Here is a 12,925-nt window from a genome sequence, read left to right as displayed (position 1 = left end):
TCCAAGTTAGCTCCATTTATCCACGTTCAGCCCATATCCTTCCAAAGTAGGGCTTCCCACCTGGGGTCCATGGTAACCATGGTGACAAGGTTGGCAACCCCTGTTCTAACATACCTTTCCTATCCACATAAATTTCCAACTGTCTTTTAAAAGTTGTTATAATAACTGCCTCAACCACTTCTGTTTGTACTCCTTGCCTGTTTATAGGAAAAGAAAGCTCTGAAGCTTTTTGTAACTGTTTTCTCAACTTGTCTGGCTCCCATCGACGATTATTAATTACTCAATCCTTTAGTTTCCTTAGTACAATTAAGCTACACGAATCACTAACTGATGGATGGTTAACAATGAAATGCAATTTGATTTAATCTTGCAGCCTCGGCCCTGTAAATGGACCTCAGGGATTTCGGAAACTAACAAAGATTCTACCGTCACTGGTATTCCTGAAATATTTAGAGTGAGTAAAAGGTTGAAATGTCTTGTCCAGAAAATACTTCAATTTGACAGATATTCTCAACTCTCTATTACGATGTATTACACTGATTTTATTTTAATTTATCTTATGCAAAGCTATTGATAAATCAATTCATTTTTATGAAAATTATAACACATGTCAGAGTGAAAACATGGCTTCATTAATCACCACAATGTTACATTCAGTTTAACAGTAATGTCATTTGTGAGTTCAGTTTAGTATTTGACAAGTAATGAAATTGTACTGTCACATACCAGTAAATTCAATCATTTTATCTGATGATCAAACTTGAATACTTAAAGATAGATTTTGTCAATACATTTTATATAAATTGCATTTCTGTATTATTCACATGTAGAATGAAGACTGTTAAAATATGTGTTTTACAGTTCATCTGCTTAGAGAATTAAGTGTTCAATATACACGCAGTGGCCACTTTATTAGGTACGGGGTGGAACCAGTGTAGGCTGCAGCTGCTGCAGCCCATCCATTTCAAGGTTTGATGTGTTGTGCATTCAGAGATGCTCTCCTTTACACCACTGCTCTAACGCGTGGTTAATTGAGTTACTGTCGCCTTCCTGTCGGCTTGAACCAGTCTGACCATTTTCCTCTGACCTCTCTCATTTACAAGGCATTTTTGCCCACAGAACTGCCACTCACTGATTTTTTTTTTGGTTTTTCACACCGTTCGATGTAAACCCTAGAGTCTGTTGTGCGTGAAAATTCCAAGAGATCAGCAGTTTCTGAGATACTCAAGCCAGGCTGAGATACTCAAGCCACCCTGCCTGGCACCAACAATCATTCCACAGTCAAAGTCACTTAGATCACATTTATTCCTCATTCTGATGTTTGGTCTGAGCAACAACTGAACCTCTTGACCATGTCTGTATGCTTTTATGCATTGAGTTGCTGCTACATGATTGGCAGATTAGATATTTGTATTAATGAGCGGGTGTACCTAATAAAGTGGCCACAAGTGCAGCTGCCTGCCACACATATTGTTACATACATTATGAGTACATTTCATTCATAATAATACATTGTGTCTACATGTTTCCAAGGGAATATTCTGGTATAACATGTATTCTTTTGAAATGTAGCAATTCTGTGCAGATGTTTGCTAAGACTATCATTTTTATTTCAAGTAACAGTTTTCAAGCTATCGTAAAGTTGTATATGGTAGACACTGCAGGAAGTAGTGCAAATTCACCAGTTAAACTTCACTACTGTACAGTACTTCGCACATCAGTAATTAAACAGCGTTCTACCGGGATATGGCAGGAGAGGGACAATAAATCAGCCATGGTGGATTAGCAGAGCAGACCTGATGGGCTGAATTACCAAATTCTGTTCCTATGTCTTATGGTCTTTAAGATTGTGGCAAATTTCCTTTTATTACTAAAAGGTAGAGTTTCAATTGAACTTCTTTTTTTTTTTATGTAGCCTTGAAGGACCAAGTTTACAGAAAGTTAAAATGAGTGAAAATAAAATCGGAGACGAAGGAGCTGAAAGATTGGCAGAGGTGCTGTCTCACTTAACGTGTCTGGAAAAATTGATGTGAGTAGCAATGTTTATATGTATCCAAATGTATGTGTAAAGGTATGTTCATCTGTAGATGAAGCTGTGACAATCACATTTGGAAAATGATGGCCGGGTTTGTGTTATGCTGCAGATTCCCACCCCAGTCCAGCTCCCCGGGAGCACTGATCACACCAATGTTTAGCCTCCACTTGGCATTTACTCTCCTTTGCTACATGTTAACTTTGTCTAAAATCCAAAGCGGAATGCGTCAAAGTAGCATTCCATCATCTGATTATTTATTGAGCTGTAGGCTCTTCCAGCCCTTCGAGGCATGCCACCCTATAATCCCTTGATTACAGGGTGATATACAATGACCAGTTAATTGCTCGGTCATACAAAGATGTATCCCTCACTAATGCAATGAGCAAGGACAGTCTACCAGATTATTGTCTGGTCTACCAGGCAGCAGTGACCCCACCCTCCCATATGCATTTGCACTTAGAGCACTGGAGACATACTGTCTACAAAATACTCTCTAGGTCCCCTTGTTTAAGTGAACTAACCTTTCTCAGCACTAAGTCCCTAATTAACTGCTGGTCAGTGTCATTTATACAACTGCCACCAGATTCCTGCCTCAGGCAGTCAACTCTGAGCATTGCCATGACAACACATTACAAGAGACCAAGGAAACCAAGGTTCTCAAAGCATGGTTGATGAAGTGTAGAATCTCCACTGACCTACTGGAATACCAGTCCCATAGCTGGTGAAATAAATGAAGAAAGACCATTTTGGGAATGTTATATTGTGGATAATAACTAAAGGAAAAATAGCCGGAGTCACTTAGCATTTCAGTGCAAGGGTGTTTATTAGGTGCATCAAAAATCAAACTTACAAAATTAGTGAAAATAGTGAAAAGAAAACTGTCAATATTTGCAAAAAGGTACCAGAAAACATATTAATACCTCCATACTATTTTTGTCCAGAATGAGCTCCTGGCAACCCCTATCTCACTCCTACTGAGAGCCAAGAGCCCTGTTTGTTCAGCACCAGGACATACCATCTTTAACTACCCATAAAGTTAACTAAAGACGACACATAAATTAGAATGTCATGCACCCCACAATGTAGTTACAATCATATTACCAAATAAATAGAAGTATCTAGCTTAAATATAGAATAAAAATAACATACACATTTACACATCCCCATTACTACAGAAATGGAATATTCCACTGTTTATGACAGGAAAGGTGCCATAAAGCCAACCAGACTGCATCAGCTCAGTTAGGACCCATTATTAGAAAATACTGGGGAAGACTTTAAAGTGTGCACACGCAGCACAATGACAAGTGTGTGTGTGTGTGTGTGTGTGTGTGTGTGTGTGTGTGTGAGATGTTCTCTGTTGCAGGGTGGAACTGAGTGTCTCACATTAGAAGCTTAGAGAATCCCAGCATGCAGAGGAATGAGCACACTACCTCCTATACCTCGCACCTAGTGACCCCATCAAACACCTTTTGCCCTGAGTCTGCAGATCCTTAATTGCCTCATCAGCTCCTCAGCAAATTACCCTTGGTCCCATGGGACTGCCTAAGAAGAATAAAAAGCTCCATTATGAATTACTACAAAGGAACTCCCACGCCCCAATTTAGAATCACCATCTACACTAAGATAATAGTTCTGCCCAAACACTGTGAAGTATATCTGGATTGTATATCTCTCAAATTAGCAACCGATGCAATTCCCTGTCCTTTTTGTTCATTTTTTCCTCATAATTAATCTCCCTGTTATCTCTGTCCACTCCACATTTTCACATTTTTTCTTCCCACCCTGTCTGCTTCCTACTTCCACATACCACTTCATCTTTCCGATTATAATTTTCCTCTGCAACTTCTACTCTCTCAGCCAGCCCCTCCATTTTGCCCACTCTCCCTTCTCCCTCCCTTTAGAAGATAAAATAGTGGGACTGTGGCAGCCGTCAGGAAGAGGTCATGTGGCAGGATTTCCCAGAAATCCGAATTGTAGTAAACAAATTGAAAGCCTGACCACTTTGAACTGTGAACAAGGTGACAGCAGGTTATTGATACTGTGTGTATGGTATCCTGGACATGTTCAACTGGTGCCATGGTTCTCTGGACATGACAAACCTGAACTGGTTCTTGTGGGCTAAATTTGCAACCGCTGGTAAAACAGGTTAAACATCAAAATGCTTTTGTCATTTACTATTCTGAGATAATATAAAATGCACCAATAAATTCAAACTAACTGTTACAATTTTTAAATATATTATAGATTGTCACGCAACCAGATAGCAGACCGAGGCGCACAGAAGTTGGCAAGATCTCTTCCCAACCTAAAATTCTTGAGGACTCTCAGGCAAGTCTTAGGAAGTTGCTTTTGTTTATTTAAAGAAAACTCCTACATATGGGTGCGGCCTATTTAAAGCCAAACTGCTTGGAGCCTGTTCTGCCATTCCATGGAGAACTAAAACCAATCTCTGTTGACATATCTTTCCACATTTCCCTTAAACCTTTGGTCAGCAAAAATCAACCAACCTTAGATTTAAAAGGAACAAATAATGGGCAACAAATACATTCTGTGACCACATCAGGTGATTTGATAGGTTAACATGAAGCTGTACCTCTGTAGTGTTCCCTAAGGATACTTGATAGGTAATCAGATGCTGTTAACTCTTCTCTATGTTACAGCTAGCACTCAACAATGCTGTACATTCAATCATCAATTTAATTTACTTCAGAAGTTAACCGGTAGGTTAGGATTAAAAAGCTCTCCATCTGATGTTTGTCACTAAGTGTGTTGGACAGTATAACATCAGCTGACAGCCTGAATCTGAAAATACTGAAATGGTATTGAGTAAGTCTTAAGCTTACAAGTTAAACTGCAATATTTCACATGGGTGGCATAGTTACCTGGCAGTCAGTGCAATCGCATTAGAGCGCCAGCGATCACTGATGATTGTTCAGTTCCTGCCGCTGCCTATACGGAGTGAATACGCTCTCCCAGTGACAGCCTGGGTTTCCTCTGTGTGCCCCACTTTTCTCCCATGTTCCAAAGACTTACAGTTAGAATTAGTAAGCTGTGGGTGTGCTGTGTTGGTGTTGGAAGTGCGACAACGCTTGTGGGCTTTGCCACGTGATCCCAGCGGATACTTTATACTTTATTGTCGCCAAACAATTGGTACTAGAACGTACAATCATCACAGCGATATTTGATTCTGCGCTTCCCGCTCCCTGGATTACAAATCGATAGTAAATATTAAAAATAGTAAAAATTAGTAAATATCAAAAATTTAAATTATAAATCATAAATAGAAAATAGAAAAGTGGAAAGTAAGGTAGTGCAAAAAAACTGAGAGGCAGGTCCGGATATTTGGAGGGTACGGCCCAGATTGGGTCAGGGTCCGTTCAGCAGTCTTATCACAGTTGGAAAGAAGCTGTTCCCAAATCTGGCCGTACGAGTCTTCAAGCTCCTGAGCCTTCTCCCGCAGGGAAGAGGGACGAAAAGTGCGTTGGCTGGGTGGGTCATGTCCTTGATTTAATTTTTGGATTTAATTTGACCCAAACAATGCATTTTTATTGTATGTTTGGATGTTTTGACGTACATGTGACAAATAAGTCCAGACATAAATCTTTGATAAATGAGTGTTGTTAATACAAACTCAATGCGTTTCAAAGTTAAATAATAATTATTATTTATATAGCACCTTTCTTGCATTAAGATGCAGGCTCAAAGTGCTTTACATAGATTGTAAAGGTAAATCAATATAGTCATAAAAGTACAAGACAAAATTAAAACTCATAAGTAAAGACAAGCATTATATAGGATAAAATGTAATCAAATATATTATATAAATATAATGAACATCACTAGGCATTAAGCATAAGTAGGCCAGATTTTAAAAATTATTTTTTAAAAAGCGTTTTGAAACATTCCACAGTACTACCCTGGTGTATCTCAGTTGGTAGAATATTCCAGGTTTTTGGTGTGTAAGAGCAAAAGGCCGCATCACCAGTACTGATGTATTTGGCTCTAGGAACACTAAGCAAATCAGTATTCACAGATCTGAGATTACGATTAGGGATGTAAGGGGGGTGGCTGCTCCTAGAATTCTTGATTTAAATGAGACACTTAACTAACTTCAGTCACCTCTCTGTAATTTATTTAAATACATCAAGCCATGAAGATTATCAGTGTCCACCTTGTCTAACTTTATTTTCTTTTACAGTTTGTATGACAATAGCATTGGTGACAAAGGTGCAGAAAAGCTAGCAGAAATCCTCCCAGTAATGAAATCACTGAAAGTTCTGGAGTAAGTATCACTAATATCAAGATGATAGTAATTATATAAGGTTAAGTTAAGTATTCCGGACAGATGGGGCTCAATCGGCTGTGGTTGGCAGCTCATCTAGGAGAAGGAGAGTTCTGATCACAAACTTCTGCCTTGTGGCTATACCCGCTCATGGGGAAGGCTTCTGGAGTAAACCCCAAGGAAAAATCCTGAGCTGGGGTCCCTAAGAGAGTCCCATGTCGAGTTCAATGCTGACTGGCAACTCCTGCAATGCCACTGGTGTCAAACTCTATCGGTCGCTGCCATTCCCTTGGATTCATCAGCTGTGCGGAGAGAGGGAGCATGAAGCATGGGGAACAGCTTGCTCCCTGCCCTGGGTGCGTCTTGACTGACGGCACTGCACCAACAATGTAGACAGTTAGGTCACAACATCCATGTTCAACCCCGACCCTGTAAGTTAAGGGGGAAATTATTTGACCTCCCATTCACCTCATTGTCTGCCTCCTTATTAAAAAGGGGCAACATGCGTCGATCCCTAAGGGCAAAGTGCCTGAGGAGCATGATGGCTGTCCACTGATCTCTGATACATTATATGTCTGACTGCTGCCTTAAAGCTGTGAGGGGTCAATATCCACAGGCAAAAAAGGGTTCAGAGTCTCCTTTAGGGTTCTTCTGCAAAATATCAAGGCCTCCTAACAAGGCAAAGCGTCTGCGGTCTTAGCCGATCCGTGATCGCTGGTGCTGTAGAGTGATGGCACTACCCGCTATTCTGCCATGCTGCCCGTGCAAAATATTGCAGTTTGAACTGTCGGCTTACACACACCGGCAGCAGGGGAGTTGCACGGCCTTGGCTCTCGCACGGACCAGGCCCTCGTGCCGCAGCACCGCCTGTTACAGCCACCTTGGGGAGGAGGTGCCGGAGACGGAGCGGCAGCCCGCTGGAACTCATACTGGGTTTGGGGCTGGTCCCTGCAGGCCGGCTCTCCTGTCGGCGCTGTTCTCAAGTACTCGCTCTCTGGATTTCCTTCGTCTGCAGCTGACCCGGTGCAAGATGAGGAACTGCTGCGTGCTTGTTCTTGCAGAAACATGGCTCCAGGACAATATCCAATGCACCATCAGTCTTCAGGGCATGCCAGTCAGGGACATGAGCTAATTTTATTTTGTGACTCTATATACTGGATCAGAACATATGTGCTACGTTTTATACCTGGCCCCAGAGGAGCAATAATTTGCATGTATATTTTTAAATTACAATTATACTTGAACAATCCTTAAAATAACTGCTGAGGCTGCCAAAGAAATGGTAAGGAAGCTGTTTGTTATTTTACCTGTGTAGCCTGGATGGAGGAATGTGTCCCTCACTGTGAGCAGCTCTCATCCAGCTCATTGTGTCAACTCCCACACTTCCCTCCTGCAATGTCCTTATTGTCAGTGAGGAAGTTGACCCACATTTGATTCCAGTGACAGATTCATGACAAACTCTATTATTAAAATTGGCTTGAGACTTACAGCCTGCCACCTATCTTGGATTAGAAAATGAGCTTCTTTTCTTCCATTGTGTCCGTTTTCGTTGTGATTAGATCTTAGTCAGAGATTGTGATGTGAAGCATTGAAGGTATAAAATGGTCTTGTGGTTGAAATATCCAGAGTCTGCTGTTGCTGTTGATTGTAAAGGATTTTGTTTTTTATTTCCGCAGTGTTAAATTCAACAAAATTACAGATGTAGGAGCCCAGAGACTTACGCAGAGTTTAAAGCATTGTCCCCATATTCAGAAAATATGGTAAGCTAGTTCATATAAAATCAAAATTAACATTTGCATTGACCTTGAATTACCCTTGTAATATGTAAACTTTCTCAGAAACAATATTAAGTAGGTATGGCATTACTCAGCAATATTTTGAACCTGTAGGGATGCTTATTTGGGTGCATAGATATGTGCACACACTTGCTTGCTTCCACAATTGCATGTACCTTCACATTCTTTCTCTAAATCTATACATATCCACTTTCGTATACGTGCATCTACACTGGCACACAATCAGCACCATGCTCATGCACCACTATATGCAACACACATATTCTCAATTGTCCACTTTCTCAGAGGTATTTACTTAATAACATCAGACTCCAATATGATCATTTTCTCCTGTCTAGACCACAACCAGTAAATCATCAGTTTCTCTAACCTGTTAATTTTCCTCCCCTCCCCTCTCTCTTTTTCTCATTTTCTACTCTTCATTCTGGTTACCTTTCACCCCTTCTCTTCTCCTCACCCTCCCTGGTTCCTCCTCTTCTCTTTCTTCCATGGTCCACTGTCCTCTATTAGATTCCCTCTCCTTCAGCACCATCCCTCCCAGCTTCCTACTGAATCCCATCTCCTCCAACCACCCACTTTCTCCCTCACCTGGTCTCACCCATCACCTGTCAGTTTATACTCCTCGCCCTCCCACCACCTGTTTATTCTGGCTTCTGCCCTCTTCATTTCCAGTCCTGATGAAGGGACTCGATTTGAAACATCAGATGTTTATTCCCTTCCATAGATGCTGCCTGACTTGCAGACTTCCTCCAGCAATTTGTGTGTGTTGCTAAACATTGAATTCAGTTGTGTTCCAACACCCAGAAATCCTCATCAATGAAGCCAATCTCACTGTTGTCATTGTTGTGACACAATCACACCTACCATAGCATTGATTACTATTAGTCACAATGAATCTGGAGGCCAAATATATATCAAGATCAATTAAGAAATGTTAAACTGAAATCTTGTGTGGTATTATTCTTCACTAAACATCGCCTTTACCCTACTGGACAATGAGATAGTTTACTTTGTATATTTTACAACTTTCCACTTTCATTGGCAGGATATGGAGTCCTACAATTACACATTGGATGTCAGAACACATTCAACAGATTGATGTCAGAATTAATTTACAGTAGGAAAACCTTTCTCAAGTGAGTGCATTAAATTTTGCTTTCCTCTGTAACATACAATCATTTATTTTTAGTATTTTAGTGGTTCGGTGAATTTAAAAAATTTTCTTTCCCCAATGGCAATTGTATTACCTACTACATATATTTGCAAAGTAACATATGGAGATATTAGCTTTATCATTGGTGATTAAACTCATACCAACTCCAGCTTTAAAATTGCCATTGTATCTTCATAACGCTGAGCCAGAGATTCTGAGCCGTGAAGGTCTTGACAACTGTCAGTGCGCTTCTATTAATTGGCTGACAATATAAAGCAGTGGACTTCTGTGTTGACACACAGTCCCAATGGAGCCTAAAGATAAAACTTGCTATCAGTTGGGCTTAAACTGAAATACTCTCCCACACTTGGAAATGCAGAAATAATATAGTAAACAGAAATAGTGTTCAAAAATGCTCAACGCATAACTATTTTATCGTAGAAAAGCATCCAGTTCAGATATCCATTTAAGTTTTTCCAGTGATAATCTACTTAAATTTGTCTTATTACATTCTATCACTGCAATTGGTCATCACAGAGGTTGACAGGGGAGTTATTTGTTCTATATACATGTTATTTAAATGTACTCCTCTTCAATTAGTAATAAAGACAATCCTTGCCATTCATCTGTAACACTGAGGGAATTCCTTCTCAAGGTCATTTTCTTTTGATTGTAGTTTTATTAAACTGTATGTTACTGAAAGTCAATACTGTGCACAAGATACTTCACACTTTTTACAAACTGTCAAACATCCAAAACTCTCAAGTAAAATTTTTGTTGTTTCATGTAAAATAATGCAACACTATCTCAAAAGATACTTTAACCTTTAAATACAGCAGCACATCTCTTGCATCATAAATGTGACATTTCTATAATGCACAAAAACAATCTTTATCATTTATTTGAGAGGGATTTGCATTAATTGCCAATTAGCTCCACATACATGCAGATTTGCAGAGATGGACTGGGCTTCAGGGGAACTAGGTTAACCTGGGTTGACGTCCAAAGTTGGAGGCCTGGTCTGAGAATCTGGGGACAGGGTCTGGAGGGTGACCTGTCCTGGGATTAGAGGCCTGTCTCGGTGGATGGGATGGTTGTTTTGCTGTTGTTGTTCTGTGGAACATGCTGGGCTTGCTATATTGGCACCAGAATGTGTGGTGACACTTGCAGGCTACCCCCAGCACATCCTTGGGTGTGCTGGTTGTTAGCACAAATGACACTTTTCACTGTACCTTTAGATGTACATGTAGCTCGATGTAATCCTGAATCAAAGAATGCCGACACTCTCTCAGGTTGGATCCTTTACAGCTGTCAGAGAGATGGGAAGTTTGATGATCTAAAAAGCAAAGCCATTATTTTGCTTTGTTTCTCAATGACTTAAATATTTTTGCTGAAACTAAAACACGGTGAATTAGTGCTTTCTTTTGTTTTCACTTCTATTACAGAATTTCAGAAGAAACACAGCTGAGAATTGGGACTTTGCAGAGGAAAGCTCAACTCTTTGCACTGAAGCTTTGTAGATTGCACTGTGGGACCAATGCCTTTGTCTTTACTACCCTTTTGATCACTTTCATCACTTTGAAACAATAAGACTATCAACGAAGATTGCCCCTTGTATAGAGATAAGAAAGTCATGAAAAACTTCTTTGACCAGAGATGGACTAGCATATAGAACTTATTACTGCGTGGGGATGACCAAGTTCATTAGCATTAATGCATTTGACAAGATGCTGAGTGCCTGTGTGAGGATGAAAGGGGATGATCAGACAGTTTAGGTCAGATGGGCAAAGGCTTGGATGGAGCATAACCACCTGCTGAACCAGGTGGGTTAAATGTTCTTTCACTATACTGTACTTTTTATCTTAATTAATATTCTTAATGTGGTAATTGACTTTATGTCAGGTTGAACTTTATGGAAAAGAATACAGTTGGGAGTGAAGCAATGCTTCAAGTATCCTACTGCTCCCATGATCCTAATATTAGCAAGAGTAGCACGAGGGATTATGTAGAGCATATTCTTTGCAGGCAGCTAAACCTGACACAAGTGGAAGACCAAATGAATCATTAATTAAGCTTTGCACAACGTAAAGAATTGCACTGGATGACTTTAGTGAAAATTGTTTGCTGCTGCTGAACTCTGTATTGAAAGAACCATGTTAATAAAAATTCTTACGCTAAAATACAGAGTTGGCAACTGACTTGCTTAACCTCTTGTGGTACAGTGCTGCCGATGGAGGGCAATTAAGTCAAAATTAAAAATTATCCTGGAGTGGTGAGGAGCTTCTCAGATTAGTTGGTATGTTAAAATAAGACACACTTTACTATGGTATTATTTCCAGTTATGTAACAGATTATTTCTTATATTTCTGGTTACCAAATCAAAGATTACAAAGTTAGCATAATAGTGGAAGCCCTTCCTTAAATTGTTGAACTGAGGGAAGTAACCACTGTTAAATGTCTAAACTATAAGAGACACTTGCAAAATGATAATTCCCTATAAACAGGATGGAGAAAATGATTACCCACCTTTCTATTCTGCATCATTTTAATTGCAATAAAAAGCAGTAACAAAATTAAGACACTTCTTACTTAACTAATCAATATCTCAACACGTTTAAGAGTTTAAATGTTGCATGTCTTCTTTCATATAAAACTGCTCCTGGAAAGTATAAAATCACAGAATATATTTTAATTCATCAACTGTTGTACAGAAATGAATTGTTCTTTTTCAATAAATGAAATGTTGCCTGTCTGTAAAATGTCAATGCATTAGTTTGTACAATGCATTAGTGTAAAGCAGAAATGTAAGGATATTTGTACAGAATTAACATTGTCAGGAGAGTATACAAACAAAGTTGATGTTCTTAAGTTTTAATTTAAAAAAGAAAAGCTTGTTTTCAGTTTTGCTGTTAAAAACAAATTGCACAAAACCATCATTTTAACTTTAGCTGCTGTTCTGAATAAACTTAAAAGTAAAATCAATAGAGATATTTTCTTTTGGCGTATTACTACTTTGGCAATATGATCAGCTCTGAAAACTTGGACAGTCCACCAGCATGCTTGAACCTACCAAAACACCTGAAGAATAAAGTCCACTGTAGATTTCTGGAACAATACCGTAGGTTTAATTTGCTGTTTCTTTTCTCCTTAAAAAAAAGTACACACCAAGATCAATGTTTCTTTTCTTACAGGTGCTGTCTGAGCTGCTTTTTCCAGCATCTTTTGTTTTTATTTCAGATTTCCTGCAAACATAGTTACCATTTAATTCTCTACAGTGAATGTTACTGTGGATAAGTTTTATTTTTTCTCTGATGGGATTTCCCTTTGTCTCTTACTCCTGATTCATCTTCATTTCACTGTTGGTCCGCTCTGAAGGATCATTGATCTTGATCTAAAATGTGCTTTTGTTTCTCTGGTGATACCTAACTTGATGAGTATTCCCAGCAGTTAATACGTTTCTGTTTATTTAAGGAAAACTGCTGATTAACCTGGGTGAGAATAAACTGTGGACTACCCTTAAAGGAAAAAAAGCATTTTGTCACCTCTCCTCTTGTTTACTCTCCTCAACAACCTCTGCAGCTCTTTGTGGAGGAAAATCAGTAAAGGAGTGAGAGAGACAAGGGAGTAGCAGAGGGATTCTGAGTGACAGTACGGCA

At 39.4% G+C, this 12,925-nt stretch overlaps 1 protein-coding gene across 2 annotated transcripts in view; it reads left to right on the top strand.

The window, feature by feature from the left end:
• Positions 1-12,224, top strand: part of ciita (class II, major histocompatibility complex, transactivator) — a 108,018-nt gene extending 95,794 nt beyond the window's left edge. For both annotated transcript variants that reach the window (XM_072268944.1, XM_072268945.1), the window contains exons 17-23: positions 374-454; positions 1,916-2,029; positions 4,283-4,366; positions 6,237-6,320; positions 7,997-8,080; positions 9,162-9,252; positions 10,715-12,224. In XM_072268944.1, the coding sequence (XP_072125045.1) occupies positions 374-454; positions 1,916-2,029; positions 4,283-4,366; positions 6,237-6,320; positions 7,997-8,080; positions 9,162-9,237 (523 nt within the window). In that variant the 3' untranslated portion in view covers positions 9,238-9,252; positions 10,715-12,224. The remainder of the gene's footprint in view (positions 1-373; positions 455-1,915; positions 2,030-4,282; positions 4,367-6,236; positions 6,321-7,996; positions 8,081-9,161; positions 9,253-10,714) is intronic.
• Positions 12,225-12,925: the final 701 nt, after the last annotated feature.

The sequence above is a fragment of the Mobula birostris genome, chromosome 9, assembly GCF_030028105.1.
Source record: "Mobula birostris isolate sMobBir1 chromosome 9, sMobBir1.hap1, whole genome shotgun sequence".
Taxonomy (NCBI): domain Eukaryota; kingdom Metazoa; phylum Chordata; class Chondrichthyes; order Myliobatiformes; family Myliobatidae; genus Mobula; species Mobula birostris.
The sequence above is the reverse complement of the archived record's forward strand: the minus strand, read 5'-3'. Positions and strand labels throughout refer to the sequence as shown.